At 38.2% G+C, this 17967-nt stretch overlaps 3 protein-coding genes and 2 long non-coding RNA genes across 7 annotated transcripts in view; 1 reads left to right on the top strand and 4 right to left on the bottom strand.

Moving 5' to 3' along the window:
• Nucleotides 1-427: 427 nt before the first annotated feature.
• Nucleotides 428-1956, bottom strand: LOC128317715 (uncharacterized). The gene is made up of 2 exons (XR_008301271.1): nt 1563-1956; nt 428-836 (listed from the first exon to the last, which is right to left on the bottom strand). It is a non-coding gene; the product is annotated as an uncharacterized LOC128317715 (long non-coding RNA).
• A 323-nt stretch (nt 1957-2279) lies between these two features.
• On the bottom strand, nt 2280-6724 carry LOC117596465 (uncharacterized). 3 transcript variants are annotated; one of them, XM_053231507.1, is made up of 3 exons: nt 6584-6654; nt 6096-6111; nt 2280-5350 (listed from the first exon to the last, which is right to left on the bottom strand). In XM_053231507.1, the coding sequence occupies exon 3, from the start codon at nt 5332-5334 to the stop codon at nt 3265-3267; it is 2070 nt and encodes a 689-aa protein (XP_053087482.1). In that variant the 5' UTR covers nt 5335-5350; nt 6096-6111; nt 6584-6654; the 3' UTR covers nt 2280-3264. The 3 variants fall into 3 exon arrangements, with proteins under 3 accessions (XP_053087482.1, XP_053087481.1, XP_053087483.1); XM_053231506.1 differs by lacking the exon at nt 6096-6111 and having other exon boundaries at nt 6584-6724; XM_053231508.1 differs by lacking the exon at nt 6096-6111 and having other exon boundaries at nt 2280-5347; nt 6584-6649.
• A 47-nt stretch (nt 6725-6771) lies between these two features.
• On the top strand, nt 6772-8917 carry LOC113524053 (uncharacterized). Its single transcript, XM_026910171.3, has 4 exons — nt 6772-6864; nt 7269-7297; nt 7481-7965; nt 8089-8917. Exons 2-4 carry the CDS (start codon nt 7275-7277, stop codon nt 8568-8570), a joined length of 990 nt encoding a protein of 329 aa, XP_026765972.3. The 5' UTR covers nt 6772-6864; nt 7269-7274; the 3' UTR covers nt 8571-8917.
• A 656-nt stretch (nt 8918-9573) lies between these two features.
• LOC128317716 (uncharacterized) lies at nt 9574-11533 on the bottom strand. Its single transcript, XR_008301272.1, has 3 exons — nt 10148-11533; nt 9857-9982; nt 9574-9714 (listed from the first exon to the last, which is right to left on the bottom strand). It is a non-coding gene; the product is annotated as an uncharacterized LOC128317716 (long non-coding RNA).
• A 129-nt stretch (nt 11534-11662) lies between these two features.
• The window catches only part of LOC113524077 (testis-expressed protein 33), a 6383-nt gene continuing 78 nt past the window's right edge, over nt 11663-17967 (bottom strand). The window contains exons 1-5 of the mRNA XM_026910200.3: nt 17947-17967; nt 15343-15406; nt 14607-14721; nt 14060-14170; nt 11663-13084 (exon numbers count right to left, since the gene is read on the bottom strand). The exon at nt 17947-17967 is cut by the window's right edge and continues 78 nt beyond it. Coding sequence (XP_026766001.2) covers nt 12951-13084; nt 14060-14170; nt 14607-14721; nt 15343-15393 — 411 coding nt within the window. The 5' untranslated portion in view covers nt 15394-15406; nt 17947-17967 and the 3' untranslated portion in view covers nt 11663-12950. The remainder of the gene's footprint in view (nt 13085-14059; nt 14171-14606; nt 14722-15342; nt 15407-17946) is intronic.

Genomic DNA, 17967 nt, shown 5'->3' with positions numbered 1-17967 from the left:
TTTTTTATTTAACAAAGGGAGGTTTCATTCTTTGAGTCTGAAACCAAAGTATTCCAAAGTAACTGATTAGTGCGAAGTATTTCATACAGTGATATCAAAGAGGACCTAAATCCAACATCTTTATAGGCAAATACTTATTGAAACTTGTGCTCTTCCCTACATAATTCTTAAAAAAGAAGGTATGGGGGGCACTCCATTGGTTTTTATGATCAAACCATGTCAAACCACATGGCTTTATGTTATGATATTACTCCATCTTAGAGTATAAAAGACATCAATCACAGAAATTCCCACATAAGGCTCAGCTTTTTTGTTGTTCCACACTTTCTAGGCTTCATATGAGTTATATTACAGTTTCATTCACACAGCCACAAACACAAACACACACACACACACACACATGCCTGAATGTACATGTTTCTGTACACATATTTTACAAATCTTTATTGATTGAAGAAAATCTCCAAAATTTACAACTCTTCTCAAAATGAAATATACACATCCAAAAGCCAATTACACCACAGTGCTGGTGAATTCTGGATTCTGATTGGTCAGAAGGTGTTTCACAGACGTTTCACAACTGAATTGAACTGAGGACTGATTATTTCTTTAGTCACTGACTTTGTATTTTTAGTGTTTATAAGTACAAAAAGTGTCTACAACATACACAACAATGAATAAATTAATGAATGGAAGTATCAAAAATACAACCTAAAAAATATTGTATGGTTTAGATCATAATTTTGCTTCCATGTTGACTTGGAACTCGAACGCTGGCATGGAGATCAATGGTGTTCCTCTGTTTTGAAGGTTACAACCAGCCTCATCAACATACACTGCAATCAAAATATATTTATACAAAAATATTCACAAAAGCATTCTCTGCCATGCTCAAGCAATAATAATTTTGTAAAATATTTTTGAAAGAATAGTTGCAGGTTCTTGTAAGTGTGGCCTGTGGATTGTGAGGAAGCAGCACAGGATACAAAAAAATATCTTTTAGGGGCTTTATTCTGACGGCTGTCTCTCAGAAGGACAGTGATCGATGGGATTAAGTACTGATAAAAAAAAAATCAATAAAATAAAGTAAATCTTATGTCTCTGCTGTGCTTATTTGACAAAAAAGAAAAAACAGGAGATTAAGCACTGATTTCAAAATCTGATAAATTCAGTCCAGGAAGAGTCACAACCTTCAAAAAGTTCAGGGTTCAGATAAAGGAAAATTCAGTCTTTTTGAATTGCACTAGAATGAAATTAAATGGAGTAAAATAAAATAAAACAAAATGAAATACGGTAGAGACTAATATTTGAATCAAATGAAAACAGTACATTAGCTTACTATTAAACTCCTCAGTTTTCCATGAAAATATATGTTGAGTAAAAAAAAAAAACAATCTTTTTATACATTCTAATAATTTTATCAAGGTATGAAATGTTTTAAGAACACTCATAACTGTTTTTAACATGCATATTCCAATGTAGACAGATTCAACTACAACCAGGCAAATGCACTGGGCTTTAAATAAAGAAAATGAAACTTCATTAACATTCATTGTACATACCCAGTCCTTACACGTGTCCCAAACGTGATCAAACCCGATCCACCTCACGCATGCAACCCATAAACGTCAAATTCAGAACAACGGCATCAAACTCAGAGCACTAGTTTACGTTCGTTGCTCTGCTCACACTAAAATCCACGCACGTGTTCCATACTGGAGCGCCGCAACGCAAGTGTCGCAAACACAGTTTCTTAAAGGGCCCACCACCAATTTATGCTCAACGTTAAGTTTTGTTAATTTTCTCCACTTGGCTACATTCTCCCCTGCTAAATCCCATTGTCCTCAATGATCTAATACATATTTTTTACTTCTTTAACGGCCTCCCTAAAGAACACACCCCCCAAGCTTGTCAACACAGTAATAATCATGAATACTATCTCATAAGAAAACATCTAGAATTTTAATATATGTCTCAGATTTACTTAATTAAGTCTAATTTTCATGTACAATTTTGAAATTAATTCTTGTGGAAACTTGAGCTGTCATTGACATGAGAAACACTGTTGACCTGAATAACTAGTAATGTAAAGTACCGTAGTAAACATGAGTAATGTAGTTGAGTAACATAGCTGATGTGCATGTGATATTATATGCGGTTGATTGAATATTTAAAAGCAGAATTGCATATTTATGAAGCTAATTTAGTTCCAAAACCATCACATATAAATATATCATGTTTTATAAGCTTATTTTTTGTAAACACTCAGATATGAAATGTGACCTTTAAAGAAATACATTTATTAACTTTACTCATTTAACAAACAAATATGCAATCATATGTTTTTTTAAATGAAGTATTTTTAATTCAAAAACATTGTTGATCAATTTTTGACAATTGTGGTAATCATGGCTTTTTCAAATTAGCTCGTATTAGTACATTAGCTAAGTATTTCTTTTTTTTATTATCAAAGACAATATATCTATGAGAAGCAACAGACTCTCATGGCATTAACAATCTACTGAATTAGAATTAGTGCAGATGTGTCGTGAGTCGTAAGCATTCAGTTTTATTGATTAAAAAAAAAACACAAAGTGAGAATTTAATGTATAAAGCATTTTGAAAAATTGTTCGAATAAAAAAAATGAACAGAATCACAACATAATGTTACTCCGATCAACAGCAGATGGCGCTGTAGGGCAAGATTTCTCCTTAAGAGAGACAGACAGTGTCAGAAAGACAGAAAGAGACAGACAGGTGTCTGTACCAGGAATTGAAGTGGCGCATTGCTCTGCTTCCAGTATGACGTTTCCAGTATGACGTTTCCAGTGACTTTGACCCTGACCTGAACCAGGTCACTGCAGGGATCCAGTTACTCCAGTGACCTTGAAACTCTTTCCAATTGTTTGGCTTAATATTAATATTTGTAATATGAGTGCAGTTAGAATGGAAGGTTTAAAGTGAGTTAATTAAATGTGACAAAATGTGTGAATGATACGATGCAAGCTGATCCAAGAATATTTTCCAGTCAACTGCAAAATAATATTATGTAAAGTCTTACATAAAGTCTTACATAAAATATTATGTAATGTAAGAAATTACCAATGTAAGTTTAAGTAAAATAATTCCCTATAAAACATATTTTACAACGAGACTGAATAGCAATACTGCGATAATATATTGCATTTATTACATGCTGTACGTGTTTCGATATAAAAAAAAGTAGAATTTTTTATTTTCATTTCATTTTTTCATTTCATTCACTCAGGCGTAGTCTGCTTCCTCTTCCTCTGTGAATCCACTTTTAACAGCTGCTTGAATGCTCTTTATCTCTTCTGGAGCAGCAGCAGGGAGAATAGCGAGCAACTCTTTGTCAATCTTCTCCAGTCTTGCAGCACTCTTCCTTTCAAACTCATTCTTGTTCTTGAGGACGAGGCGTAAGATGGCTTTCTGGGCCTCATCACAGGAGCTCTGTAACTGCAGACGCTCAGAAAGAAACTCTGGCTTTTCCTTGTCCATGGCCATCAGTTTCCCCAGAGAGCTGACACGATCCACGATGTGATTGGTGGACACCTCGGTGTAGGTTGCTGAGATCATGTGGACGAGGCTGGCGATGTTAGTGGCTTGAAAGGCTTGATTGTAGAGCAGGTCTTTGGAGAAGAGCTTTGCGTTATAGGGAAGTGATTGTGTTTTCTCAGATGTGGACACAAAATCTTTAAGGGTTCTTGTCAGGCTGGTTTTCACGATGTTGGACACCATCTGAAAGAAACGCACCATCTTCTCCCACTGCTCCTTCACTCTCCCCATGGCATCCATACCTTTGACCAGCATTTGTATAGTGGTTTTAAAGTCTATCTCTTTGACCTCGCAGTTCCTCATGGTGATCAGGATTTCAGTCAGCTCCTTTTGGTTCTTCTCCATGTTCTCTACACTCTTCTCATAGATCTCTCTGGTCTTGTCCAGTTGAGCGCGGCTCTGCTCTATGCGGAACCTGGCATTCTCTGATGCTCTTTGTGAAGCGCTCATCTTCCCAGATTTACTTTCTTCTTTATACATCATTGGTGGTTTGGGAGCCAGGGAAGGAGAATTTGTGACGTCTTTACTTTTACTGTCGAAACTTCGAGCTGATTCAGTCAGATTTCTGATCCTTTTAATCAGCTTCTTTGTTTTGGTTTCTTCACATTTCCCCTCTGGTCCATACTTTGCTAGTTCTGCACAGATTGCAATGCCCTCATCACAAATGTTTCGGGCATCAGTTTTTGCTTTGCAGTTTGGGCTTTTTTCTAAACTTTCCTTGATTCTTTTGAACTGATCTGCCTGGAAATCTGTTAATGTAGCTTTATTCTTCTGATCATACAAGTCTTTCCAGTTAATAGTGTTGTCCTGCACAAACTCTTGTACATTCACTGTGCACATCAGGATTTCTGCAGATTTGCTATAAATATTAATTACACCAATACCATCAACAGCAGATTCTTTATCTTTAATGTGATGCTTTGTATCAGCAATTGTTCTGGAAGCATTACAAAGTAGATTCACTGGCTGGGTAATCACAGCTGTTACTCCATTAATAAGAGATGTGATGCCCTCAGTCAAACCTGCGACAAAATCCATACCAATCATCTCCCATCCACCGGGTAGTGAATCCATTGCTTCTTTGTAACCTGCATGTGCTTCCTTAAGTTGCTCTTCCATGGCTTTCATTGCTTTCTCTGAGCGTTTAGTAGCTTCTTCTGATGACTGTTTCCTCATCTTGGCCTCATCCAGTTTCCTCTTGATAGCATCCAGCTCCTCCCCATAAAAGTGCTCAGCATTTACACATGCTTCCAGCAGTTCCTGGATAATATTGATGACATCAGTGAACTGCTTTTCTGTTGCATTGGCCAACTCAAGACAGTCATCTGCAATGACACGAATGTTCTCCAGCTGGTCAGGAAGGTGGGCTTCAACAACCTCATCATTGTCTTGGAACAGGATCTTCACAGCCACCTTCATGTAATCTGGAACTGCCATGGTGTGGAGTCTAATCTGATCCATGTTCTTATGGGCCTCGTTGAAAGCCCACCAGCCAGAGTTACACACCTGCATGAGGCAGGCACGAAATGAATCTGGGTATTTCATGTACTTGTAGCCAGCTTTAGGTGGGTTCTTGTTGATGGAGAAGTCTCTTGTGGAGGAGATGAAGACCAACTCTCCCAGGATGGCTATGGAGAGTGGAGCAGGAGTCAGATACTCCTCCCAGTTGGCATACGGCTGCATCACAAGCTTGGTTTGGTTTCTCATCTCCTCAGCTGTAGTGAGGCTTTGATTTTTCTTTGCAATTTGGGAATTCATGGCTTCCTTGTTTCTGCTAAAAGAGAAAATGAATTGATTGTATGTGTAATATACACAACATTCATATATACAAATATACAATATTAATATACACAAACCGAGTTTCGATGATTTTTTTTAATATTGATTTTTTTCGCAATAAACAAATTTCTATCTCTATCAAGTTCACGTTCAACTTCCTACTGATTGCACACAGCTGGACTTATTTACACATTCATGCCAACAGTATAAAAGGACATTCATTCCACCACCAGACTGCGAAGTATACGCTCTGTGTCTTGTACCTGCAATACCAAGTCTCATTATCTTGCCATAGTGGTTTCTGGTTACGATTCCTGTTCTGGTTTATTGGTTTACATCTTTGTCTTTTGCCCTGGTTACTCTGACTGCACATCACATGACTACTGCCTGTATCCTGACTTCCATCTTGCCTTACGTTTTGGATTTGTTTTCCTGTTGTAGAAATAAAACTCTTAACCTGCAACTGTCACCATCTCTGCAGCCTGACACAAAACAGACATTAAGCAAATGTATTCAGCAGCATCTACAATTTCAAACCAAGTGGTTTAGATTATTACAGTTAAGCACGAGCAAATTAAAGACATTTAATAAACCCAAGCCAAGTCAGCTCTCTATTCAATTGTAATTATTCAATCATAATTAATCTATGTTTAAATACATCATAGATTAATTTATTTTTTTAAAAGTGTTTTATTTAAATTAAAATTACTTAGCTACTTAAGTTAACTTAAATTACTTACGTTGCACACCAGCTGACTTAAGAGTGTAGTTTGTAGACATAGATGATAGTACACATGAAGTACATTATACATCGTAGTAGTAGACACACACACCCACACCCACACCCACACACACACACACACACACACACACACAGAGCTGAGTTTAATGAAAAACAGTAGGTAATTCAGCCTGTAAAGTTCTGAGAGGAGGACAGAGAAAAACACACACAGTGCTGATCTGGACGGAGATAAAATTTACTCCAGGACCCCATGTACATGTAATCCCATCCGGATAGAAAATGGACGTTTTGGTTATATTTCTTCTGACATTTATGTTTGGAGCCTTCACACACAGAAACAATTCAAGAATACGGTGGATTTTAAATCATTGTCTCTTTTTTGCATACCGAAAAAACCTTTCTTGCATTCCTAAGTGTATGAAAAGGATTAAATGCAGTCTGTAAAAATCTTTAAAAAATTGTTCAGAACAGTGTCTCTCTTCCTACCGTGATATCCGTATAGTCTTCAGTGAAGGTGTGGAGGATCTCTGCCAGCTCTGCAGTAAAAATGGAGCTCTGCAGCAAAACAGAAAGCCACTGCGAATTTATACTCTGTAATCCACCCTCCCCTTTCACCCCACCTCTGCTACAGTTTAGTATAAAAGGAGCTCATCTTAAAATCTCACATGACTGACTGCAGTGAGCTAGAAGAGAAATAACAGCATACAGAAGGAGGTCAAATTTCACTCTTTAATTAGAGGTCTGTCTTTAAGAAACGCTGTGTCAAGGTAATCATATTGCATGATGCTTTTCTGAGTACTAGATTCATTTTTTGTGAAATATGTAGTAATGAGCATTTTGATTCAAACTGGTAAAATATGAAAAAAAAAAGCCTATGACCAAAAGGAAATAAATAGGAAAATCAGAACAATGTAATGTAACCTAGCGTAACATGAGACTAGTATAAAGTGTAGTTTAGGTGAAGGCTCACAAAATAGTGTTTATGGGTTGGGCTTGTTTTTATTTAACTCCCTTCCAATCTATAGAGTACTTTTGTTTTTTTTTTAATAAAAAGCATTCTGTAAGAGATATCACAGATGGCTAGAGACACTGGAGGGGATTGTAATGATGATCTCATGCTCTCTTTTCTCTTTTCATGCTTCCCCTATAACACTTTCACTTTCTGTTTCAGAGTAAGATGACCCAGCTTTCTTCATTTCAGTAAGTTGAATACCAGTATTCACATAGAAATGATTCATAACAATAAACAGATTTTTAAAAGTAATTGTTTACAAAAAATTCTAGCAATAAATATAATTTTCAGAAATGAAATTAGCAAAATAAATTACTTTACTTAAGGCTTTTTGATTTTTCTGTGTTGAAATTTTGTGTCTGTATCTGCAGAGTCGGGCTGAAGGACACAGCTGAGGCTGTTATTGTTCCATTAAAAGACGGCATCTCCTCCCTGAACAGAGTCTACGAGGCCCTGATTAAGGCAGATGTACATCCTGTTACTGGGCAATGCTCCAACTATGACTACATCAGACAGCAGATAGTGCAGGCTCATCAGCATCTGCAGAGGTCTGAACAGACAGCAGGTTCAGGGTTAAAGAGTCTGGATAAAAACTTAGAGTGGCTTACACAAGATGAGGGAATACTCCAGTGTGAGAAGAGTAGCACCGAGACTCATTTACAAAACTTGAGAACAGAGCAGGGATCTAATGAAAAATTACTCAGGGACTCTCAGGGAGCTCTGGAGCAGGCCAGGGGAAATCTGAATTCAACCAAACAGACACTTCGGGATCAGGAAAACAGGAAAAAAACTGCTGAAATCATCACAGGTGTTGGGGCGGGGCTGTTAGTTATACCAGTCATTGGATGGATCGCAGGTGAGAACTGCAGCATACAGATAAACATAGTGATATAACAGAACTGATAGGTAGAGTAGACTATCATAATCTTCATGTGCGAGTGTTACTTCTGACTATTTCATGTGTTCCTTCTCTGTGCAGGTTCTGCCATGCTGATTGGTGGTGCAGTTGAATTGGATCAAGCAGCACGTGCTGTGAGAGTGGCTGAAGAAGAAGTGGAGAAGTCTGAGACTGACGTGAAAAAATACGAAAGTAAAGTGTCCGAATACGAGTCCAAGATTTCCCAGACCTGGTGTGACATCAGCCAGAAAGATGACAAGCTGAATCAGACACGTGAAGAAATCCAGAGGGTGAAGAAGCAGATCGAGTCTGTAGCTGAGTTCCAGCAGAAAGTCAGAAGAGCCGTCCACCTCCTGGGTGTTCTGAGCGGGAGGGCCAGCGTGGCTGAACATCAGACTCGCAGATTCATCCTCCAGGAGCCTGTGATGAGGGTGATGGAGGATGTGATGAAGGCCACAGAGCAAATCACAGGGAATGAGCTCCTCTATTACAATGACATGCCAAGGCTGATCCATCAGATGAAGGAGAACAACCAACGACTGGCAGCCATCTGTGCCTCGTAGAACAGCTCTAAGAATAACACCACTTAACACTTATGTTGTTTTTAACAGATATTTATTGAATAATTGAATAATGGATATTCTGTGGATTCTTCTATCAGTATATTCTTGTGCTACTTCTCATAACTGCATGTCAGATTTTGTACAAAGTATAAAAAAGCAATGATTCTTTGTCATAGAAAATGTGTTTAAACTGATGCACGGTGCTTGTAAGACTAAATTATAGACAGCAGGCTTACTTTACTTTTGTTTATGCTGAAAGAGTCATTTTCAAGAGCATTAAAAACCTCTAAATATGAGCACCAAGTAAATACACTAAACAGATGTTGCAATAAAGTTTGTTATATTTACCAGATTTGTTTTTTATTTATTTATTTATATTTAATCTCCATTGTTAAAATAATCCGATGTTGGTCAGTTTGATGTGGAAGAATATAAAAAAGGTAAGAACAAATACATAACAGAGCAACAGTTTAATTAAATTAAAGAAATTATTTAATAAAAGTGGGACTATATCTCTACAGACACACGATGGCTGGTAACAGCTGAATTCATGCATTCGAATATCTGTACAACTACAGTGCCAAAGAGTGATATCATCTCAGTGAATCAAATCTTTTCTCAAAAACAAATAATTTACTGTAAATTACATTATTTTCTTCTTTGGCTATATGGAGTCTTGCACCTCTTTTTAAATGAAGAGATTGGCCAGAAGGCGGAAACCAGTTTAACACACAGCATCAATCACAACATTAAAAGTCATGTTGTGTGTGTACCTGTGCATACAAATGCAATGTCACTAGGTGTATCTGTTTACTGATCCAAATATCCATATCCATATCTGTATTCAGATGTAAACCTGAAGTGGGTGTGGCCTAAATGAGAGGTTTTTTGTTTCTTTGTTTAATTATATATAAAACGTACCACTCTGTCTCTGGAAACACTGTAAATCGGATGCAGACAAAACGGCTTCTGTAGCGGCAGCAAGAGAACGAATGCAAGGGGGATGACTCCAGATTACAGGGTCCAAATGCCTAGTAGGCCAAGGGGCGTCGTCTATCCCCATGTTGCTCTGTAAGAACTGATGACATAAATTCATTCTTCTCATGAACGTACCAGCAGAAAGGCTTTGAATAGTCTGGGATGCCTAAACAAAGAGAAGACAAAACAACCATTTTCAATTTTTCAAAAGCTCCATGAGCCTCTTCTGTCCATTCAACATGATCATGTATTGAAATTGTTGATCATGCATTGGAAAGTCAGACAGTGGTTGTGAAATTTCTGCGTACTCTGGAATCCAAATCCTGCAGTAGTTCATCACTCCCAAAAGTGACATCACTTGTTTTTTTTAGTCACTGGTTTTGGTAGTTCTCTGAGAGATTTAACTCCGTCAGGGTCCAGTTGTTGACCTTGATCTGAAACGACATGTTCCAAATACTTAACTGATGTTTGTATCAAAGGTAATTTCTCACTTGTGGCTATTTCTGTTAAAATGTTTAGCAAGGCCTCAGTGTCCTGCATGCAGGCTTGCTCACTGGGGCTTGCTAAAAGCAGACCGTCAACGTAAACTATCAGCTTACTTCCTGCAGGTGGATGGAAGGCCTTGAGGTTCTGCAAAGACGAGTAGAAAAGACATTAGGCAAGTCAGTGAACCCTTGGGGCATCACTTTTCCACTGATATCTTTTTCCCTTAAAACAAAAGGAGAACCAGTATCTGCTATCAGAATGTTCTGGAATGGAGAAAAATACATTAGCTAAATCAATTCCTGAGAAAAATCGAGAATTGGGCGGAATTTCACTGAGAATGGTCGATGGAGATTGCTTACCCCATCTTTTGTGTGATTATTTTGTTTTCTTATTTTCTTGTGACTTGTGTCAAATGGTGAAGTTGTGCTTCTCCTAATTTCTTTTGTGTTTGGTTCATTTTAGGAGCTGAGAACAAATGACAGAATGGCCTTTACCTCCTCTTTGTTGATGGTGGTGTGTTTCCTCACTGTGTGCTGTGTTCATCACTCTACTTCTGAGTGTGTGAATGTGCTGCTTGAGTGCTTGAGGAACTTGTCCTTTTACATAAATCCCTTTCTGCCGGTAAGCCTCAGCCCTGAGTCATAGGGAGCTCAATGTTTAAACATTGTCGGGTGTGTTTAATTTAAAGCCTTACTTTCCCTGAAGGCTGCACTTTCAGTGGATGTGAAACTGAAAGAAAATGTTTAGGAGAATGTTAATCCCTTTATCTGGTGTGTTTACTTCAAAAATCAATAAAATATGTTCTTTGGCCAGGGGTGACCAACTGGAAAAGCTGCTCCTTCAGAGAATGTGAAACTGAAAGAAAATGTTCAATTAGCACTCTTGTCATGGTGAGGAATTCTGTCTGTGACAGCTCCTCAAACTCAGCTACATCACTCCAGTTCATAATTGGTCTCAGCTCTCAACTATAGACGTGCATGGGACTGTTTTATTTTTTCAAGTCCTGCTCACACTGTTATTATTTTAGTTTGTACCTACCTGTGAAATTTTCTAATGAATTTAGCTCTGGGTCTGTTTCGCAAAATGTAAACAAACTAGTAGACCAATTTAAGCCCTGGCCAGGCCGTTACAAAGAATGAATAAATGAAAGCTGTAAACACACAGTGCTGCATGTTGATGCTCATGGTCAGGGTAATAAACATGGTGTTTTCTGGTCCTGAGAGCTTCTTATCTGACTGCTCACTCACTCACACCCACACACACCCAGATACAAACCTCTTGCTTGGTCAACTTTCTTTTTCTTTCTTCAGCTAAACTATGCCTAGTTAGCTACAGGGAAAGTTAATAACATTACTAAGAAATATAATAAGAAATTAGATTTTCAAACATTCAAAAAAAAAATAAATGTTACAGAAAAAAGTTAGTATTTTTATAAGTAATATACAATTTTTTCTTTATAATTGATTATATTTCTGATGAATACAATTCTATGCAAAAGTTTGGGCACCCCTGGCAAATAGTAATAGTGGCATATGCAAAATAGAATTAAAAAAGAAATTAGTATACAATTTTTATTATTTTTAAAAGTAAATTATTAGAATAATTTTATGTAATTGTGGTATGTGCAAATTAGAATAAAAATAAATTAGTAATACTGGAATGTGCAAAATAGGAAAAAAAAAATAGTAATAGTGGTATGAGCAAATGTTGACTGTATTTATTTACTGAAATTATGTTCCAGTCCTTAGTAACACACCCTTTGGCAGATATTACAGCTTGCAAACACTTTTTGTGGCCAGCTAAGAGACTTTCTAATCATGGTGAATGAATTTTCAGCTTCTATTCCGTGGAGAACGTTTCTAGTTCTGAGATGTTCTTGGACCATCTTGCATGCACAGCATGTTTAAGATCCACACACAGGTTTTCACTTATGTTCAAATATTTACTGGAATCCATGTTTCCATCTCAGACATTCACTTTTGTGATGTGGTTGAAGGTGAGGCTTCTTTCTGATGATTCTTCCATGCAGAAGCAATTCTGCACAGTAGAAGAGTTCACCACCACTCCTGTGTCAGCTAAACCTTCCTGCAGGTCCTCAGAATCATATGGGGATTTTGCTCTGCCTTTCTGCCCAGCATGCAGGCTGTTCTATCTGAGAGAACTCTCAGACTTACAGACTTTGCCTTGATTTCCACAGTTCTCTTTAACTGTAATGTCTTAATGACATTTCAAACAGTGAAAATTATGTGCATATATATTTTTATAGGCTTCCTCTGTGTTTTAGGCATCAGTTAGCTTCCTTTACAAATACTCAGTCAGCTGCTTAGAGGAGCCCAAGATTGTTGAATGTTAGCACAAGATTTGAAGAGTCAGATCTTTTATTACATTCTGAAATAGTTATTGATAATGACAATTCTTGACCTGAATAATAAATCAATTAAGCCCTAAGTCCAAACTTTTGCACACGCCACAATTACCATTTTTTTCTATTTCTCAAATTAAACAAATATAAAATAACATGTGCAGTAACATTTCCAGGAGAATGTTGATGGCTGTAGCGGTTGTGTTTACTTCAAAACTCAATTAAATATGTATTTTGGCCAGGGGTGCACAAACTTTTGAATGATTTTTAAAACTTGATTTTATTATAAAACTGCACCACAGTGTATCTGAGAGAATTTGTGTCAATTTTCAATAAAAGGGTATTTTTTTTACTATTTTGTTACTTAAGCACTTTTAATTTTTTTTAAGGCATCTTCAGTTTAGAAACATTTTTAGAAAATGTTTACCCAGTACTTTGTCACTTTGTAATCTGAAGCAGCGTACTGTTGAGAAATCATGGTAACTATGGCATCAGTGCACATGAACACTAGGTGTGATTAAAAAGTCACCAGTGTTACTGCACAGACTGCGGCTTTATTTGAGGGCAGCTGATGGAGGACGGTGTTGCTGTGCTGCGTGTGTCTGACATCTAGCCATGTTCTTCTGCCCCATTTCTTTCAGAGCCTTTTGCAGATTCTGGTTTACGATGTTTCTCTCCGTCCATCTCCCTGCAGAGAAGAAAAATTCATGAATGCTTCCCACATCCAGCTAAGAGTGTCTGTGTGTCTAAACATCACCGTTGTTCATGCTGTCTTCATTCTATTGAGTATGATTAACGTATGGTTTAGTCCACAGTAAGCTGTGTGTCTCTCTGTCGGAGCCTGTTGCTCTAAACACTACGCTGAATACTGTAAAACATCATCGTGGTATAATGCGTAAAAATGTGTGAACTTTTCTGGTAATTCCTGTCAAAATTACTGTGCTCCAGTATAAATACTAAACACAGGTGAAGCATTATGACAGCATTCGGTACGACAGCGCTCCCTGGTGGAACCCTGCGGAAGTGTGTGAACATGATTGCTTAAATTTTTAAGTCTCTATCAGGGATTAAATACTACTACTTATTTACTACTATTTATTTACTATTATTATTATTTTTTTTTTTTTATAGAGCACTTTTCATACACTTGATAGCTCAATGTGGCGTGTCAAGTATTCAAAATTAAACGCTAAATAAATATTGTAATAGAATGCACAAAGATAAAATAAGTACAAAAAATAACACAAGAGGTAAATAATACACAAAAAATATGTAAAATTTAAAATAAAATAAAATTAAAAAATAAGAATAAAGTAATTCAAAGAATTTAAAAATATTTAAATAAAATAAAACCAAATAAATATAAATCTCCAAATCAGAGGAAGTACTTTTAATTGAATGCCAAATTGAAACGATTTTCAAATGTCGTTTACAAGAGCGCACTGAGCGAGAATGTTTAATGTAACGTAGTCCTGAGCTCCAGTTTTGAGACACAGCACCAAAACAGGTCTGAGGGCTGTATTTTAGTTTAATAAAGCAGAAGGAACTGGACATTAGATTACCATGCTTTTGTTTATAAGGGGATTAAAGACTTCTTAAATGTGAAGTGTGTATATTATGAGCTCTTGACTCCTGTTGGTTGGTGAAAGTGTCTAGCACTGACCCATGTCATCAGTCCGGCGTCCGTGCCAGAGCTGTGGATCAGGAGGGACAGAGGACAGCGGGGGAGGGACGTACGAGTCTTTAGTCAGAGACGACCACCGCACAGGAGGCCCTGAAATGAGAACAAACACACGTCTGTTTAAGGTCACAGCGTGAGCTGAATATGAGAGAAAAGCGAGTTCCTGTATCAGGTGTGTATTACGAGTGTTTTATACTGTGTGCAGGAAAAGCATAGCTGAAAAGTGAAGGTAAATGTGTGTGTCGCCCTCTAGTGGCTGTCTGCAGCACAATCTATACCCCTATAGAAACACAGAGCAATAGCCGTTTGTAGAAATTAAGTATTAAGTCATTGTGCATGTTATTGATATTAAAAATGGGAGTGTCTACAATAAATATGGGTGGGGCTAAGGCGGACACACTGTGCAAGCACAAAGAAGATGTAAATGTAGTGCTCTTTTGGGAATCAAAAAAAAAAGTTAGAATTGCAACCTTGTGCAAAAATGCAGTAAGGTGTAGAGAGTGTGTGTGTGTGTGTGTGTGTGTGTTACCAGGGAAGATGTTGGCACGCAGGCAGTGTCCCAGCTCCAGGTAGCCGCTGTGATGGTCAGACTGTGAATGAGGAATGTACAGTGGGGGAACCTGCAGAACCTCCAAACTCTGCGTCTTCTCACACACACACAATATACACACACACAATATATACACACATACACAATATACACACGTAGCACCCTCCTGAATCTGACCTACAGCTTCAGAATCACAGGAATTCGTCTGATATGTATTATTTCTGAGGAAACTTTCTGCACTACACTGCTACATTTATTACACTGGAGTTACTGCCTGGAATCATCTTCACACACACACACACACACACACACACACACGAGATCATGTGTCAGGTACACAACAGGTAAACAGGTACTCACTAACCAAGCAGACTTCCACATGTAACTCTGATAGATACCATGAATGAATCACTTGATCCCACTTCAGAAAAAATCTGCAATACTTTAGACACACACTTTCTGTTCTAGTCCAGAATTTCTCCTGCCATCCAGATACGTCCCTGGAAAGATTCTCCTAAGTGTGTGTGTGTGTAGAGCTTGGAGAAATACATTACTACTGTAGATCCAGTGCACTAGTCCTGCTAAAGTGTACTGGAATGTAGTCACCTGCATATACACATTCACACACTGATACCAGCTAAAGACGTGAGAAGCTGAACCCTGTCTATCAAACACCTGCATTCACATTATCAGTGTGATTCATGAAAGAAGTTACCAGAGCCTTGTTTTGTGTCCTGTGCTCTAATTGGTCAGTGGATTCCATCATCAGATCACAGCTCCTAGATCAGTTCACACACACATACACACACACACACACACTGTGAATGACTGATGTGCACATGCATAATGAATATTCATACACTATATGGTCAAAAGTATGTGCACCCCTGACCAACACACCCGCATGTGGTTCTTCCCCAAACTGTTGCCACAAAGTTTGATGCTGTAGCATTACAATTTCCTTTCACTAGAACTAAAGGGTCTAGTTCAAACCTGTTCCAGCATGACAATGCCCCTGTGCACAAAGCGAGCTCCATGAAGACATGGTGTGTGAAGGTTGGAGTGGAAGAACTCGAGTGTCCTGCACAGAGCCCTGACCTCAACCCCACTGAACACCTTTGGGATGAACTGGAACACCGACTGAACCCCAGACCTCCTCGACATCCCAACATCAGCGCCTGATCTCACTAATGCTCTTGTAGCTGAATGAACACAAATCCCCACAGCCACGCTCCAACATCTAGTGGAAAGCTTCCCAGAAGAGTGGAGCTCATTATAACAGCAAACACAGGGGAATAAATCTGGAATGAGATGTTCGACAAGCACATATGGGTGTGATGGTCAGGTGTCCCAATACTTTTGTCCATACAGTGTATGCCACCTTGGACTTCAGTTCCCATCAGCCTCATCAGACTACAACCAGATCACATGACCTGGTCACATGCTAGCCCTGCCCTGTTTATTTAACTCATCTGTTCTTTGTTTCCCCCTTGATTAATGTCTCTATTTACATCCCAATATTCATGTGTTTAGCTGTAGGTCTCTGTCGTATGCTGCGTTGTTTGTTTAATCTGTTTTCCTTTTCTTCTCTTCTCTTTTCTGTCTTACAAGTGGCTTAAATAGTCCACATGGTGAGGATTTAAATCCAAAATAATAAGAAGATAATGACATTTTATTGTGTTGTACATTTTACATTCACGGTGTATAATGTTTGCGAGGTGCAGACATTTGAATTTGGTTTTAGGCTGTTTCTTCGGTACACATTTATAGAAAATAAAGTTACAACTCAGGGCGTGTATTACAGAAAGTTCCTAACTTTACAATCCTACCTTATCTGTTTGGTAACCACGGCGATTTCAGTCAAGACCTCATTTAGGAAAAAGTTATTACAGAATAACATTTGCAAGATAAGATAACAAGTGTGTTATCTCGTTTTAACTACAGATAGGAGAAGGATATTACAGGAGCAACCTAAAAAATGAAGTTAAAATCCAGAAGTATAAAACCTTCTTCATTTTATCCCTCTTGTGGAACTGTTACAGGTTCTGTGGACCATTCAGTAGAAGCTAAGAAGCCTTAAAATATCCAAATAATCCTTAAGAAATCTGTTTTCCATCATATATATATATATATATATATATATATATATATATATATATATATATATACAAACACACACTATATGGTCAGAAGTTTGTGGACACCAGACCATCACACCCATATGTGGTTCTTCCCCAAACTGTTGCCACAACGTTTGAAGCACACAGTTGTATAGAACGTCTCTGTGTGCTGTAGCATTACAGTTTCCCTTCACTGGAACTAAGAGGCCTAAACCTGTTCCAGCACGACAATGCCCCTGTGCACAAAGCGAGCTCCATGAAGACATGGTGTGTGAAGGTTGGAGTGGAAGAACTCGAGTGTCCTGCTCAGAGCCCTGACCTCAACCCCACTGAACACCTTTGGGATGAACTGGAACACCGACTGAACCCCAGACCTCCTCGACATCCCAACATCAGCGCCTGACCTCACTAATGCTCTTGTAGCTGAATGAACACAAATCCCCACAGCCACGCTCCAACATCTAGTGGAAAGCTTCCCAGAAGAGTGGAGCTCATTATAACAGCAAACACAGGGGAATAAATCTGGAAGTGTGATGTTCAACAAGCACATATGAGTGTGATGGTCAGGCGTCCCAATACTTTTGTCCATATAGTGTATGTTATCAGCCTTGAGGTGGCCACCTTGGACTTCAGTTCATTTTGGATTTAAATCCAAAATAAGAAGAATATAATGACATTTTATTGTGTGTTGTACATTTTACATTCACAGTAAATAATTTTTGGGAGCTTATTATAACAACAAAGAGAGAATTAATCTGGAATGAGATGTTCAACACGTACATACGGGTGTGATGGTCAGGGGTGCACATACTTTTGTCCATATTGTGTATATATATAATAAATGCAGCTTTATGAGCTGTAACACTGTAATGTCCAGACTGAACATAACTCTACACTCTCATTAATAAAGGTACTAAACTGTACTTTTCTTCTGCCTGTGAAGGTGCATGTGGTGAAATTTGATGAACTTTTACATTAAAGCTTTAATCAGTTCTCTTTAAGAGTCCAGTGATGGAGCTGAGATCCTTATTAAAGGTATAAAGCACAAGCAGGAGCTTTTCATGGTGCCAGTGCAGTGACAGGAAGCACCGCAGCTTCCATCCTGCTTTGTCATGAAGAGCTCTGAACTCGCGCATGCGCACTGGAGGCGGATTGGAGTTAATGAGCCAGTAATGAACATGGCGGTGTATTTCACTCACCTCACGGTTTCCGTTAGCTTC

The sequence above is a fragment of the Pangasianodon hypophthalmus genome, chromosome 29, assembly GCF_027358585.1.
Source record: "Pangasianodon hypophthalmus isolate fPanHyp1 chromosome 29, fPanHyp1.pri, whole genome shotgun sequence".
Lineage (NCBI taxonomy): Eukaryota > Metazoa > Chordata > Actinopteri > Siluriformes > Pangasiidae > Pangasianodon > Pangasianodon hypophthalmus.
This window is presented reverse-complemented; position numbering and strand designations above follow the sequence as displayed.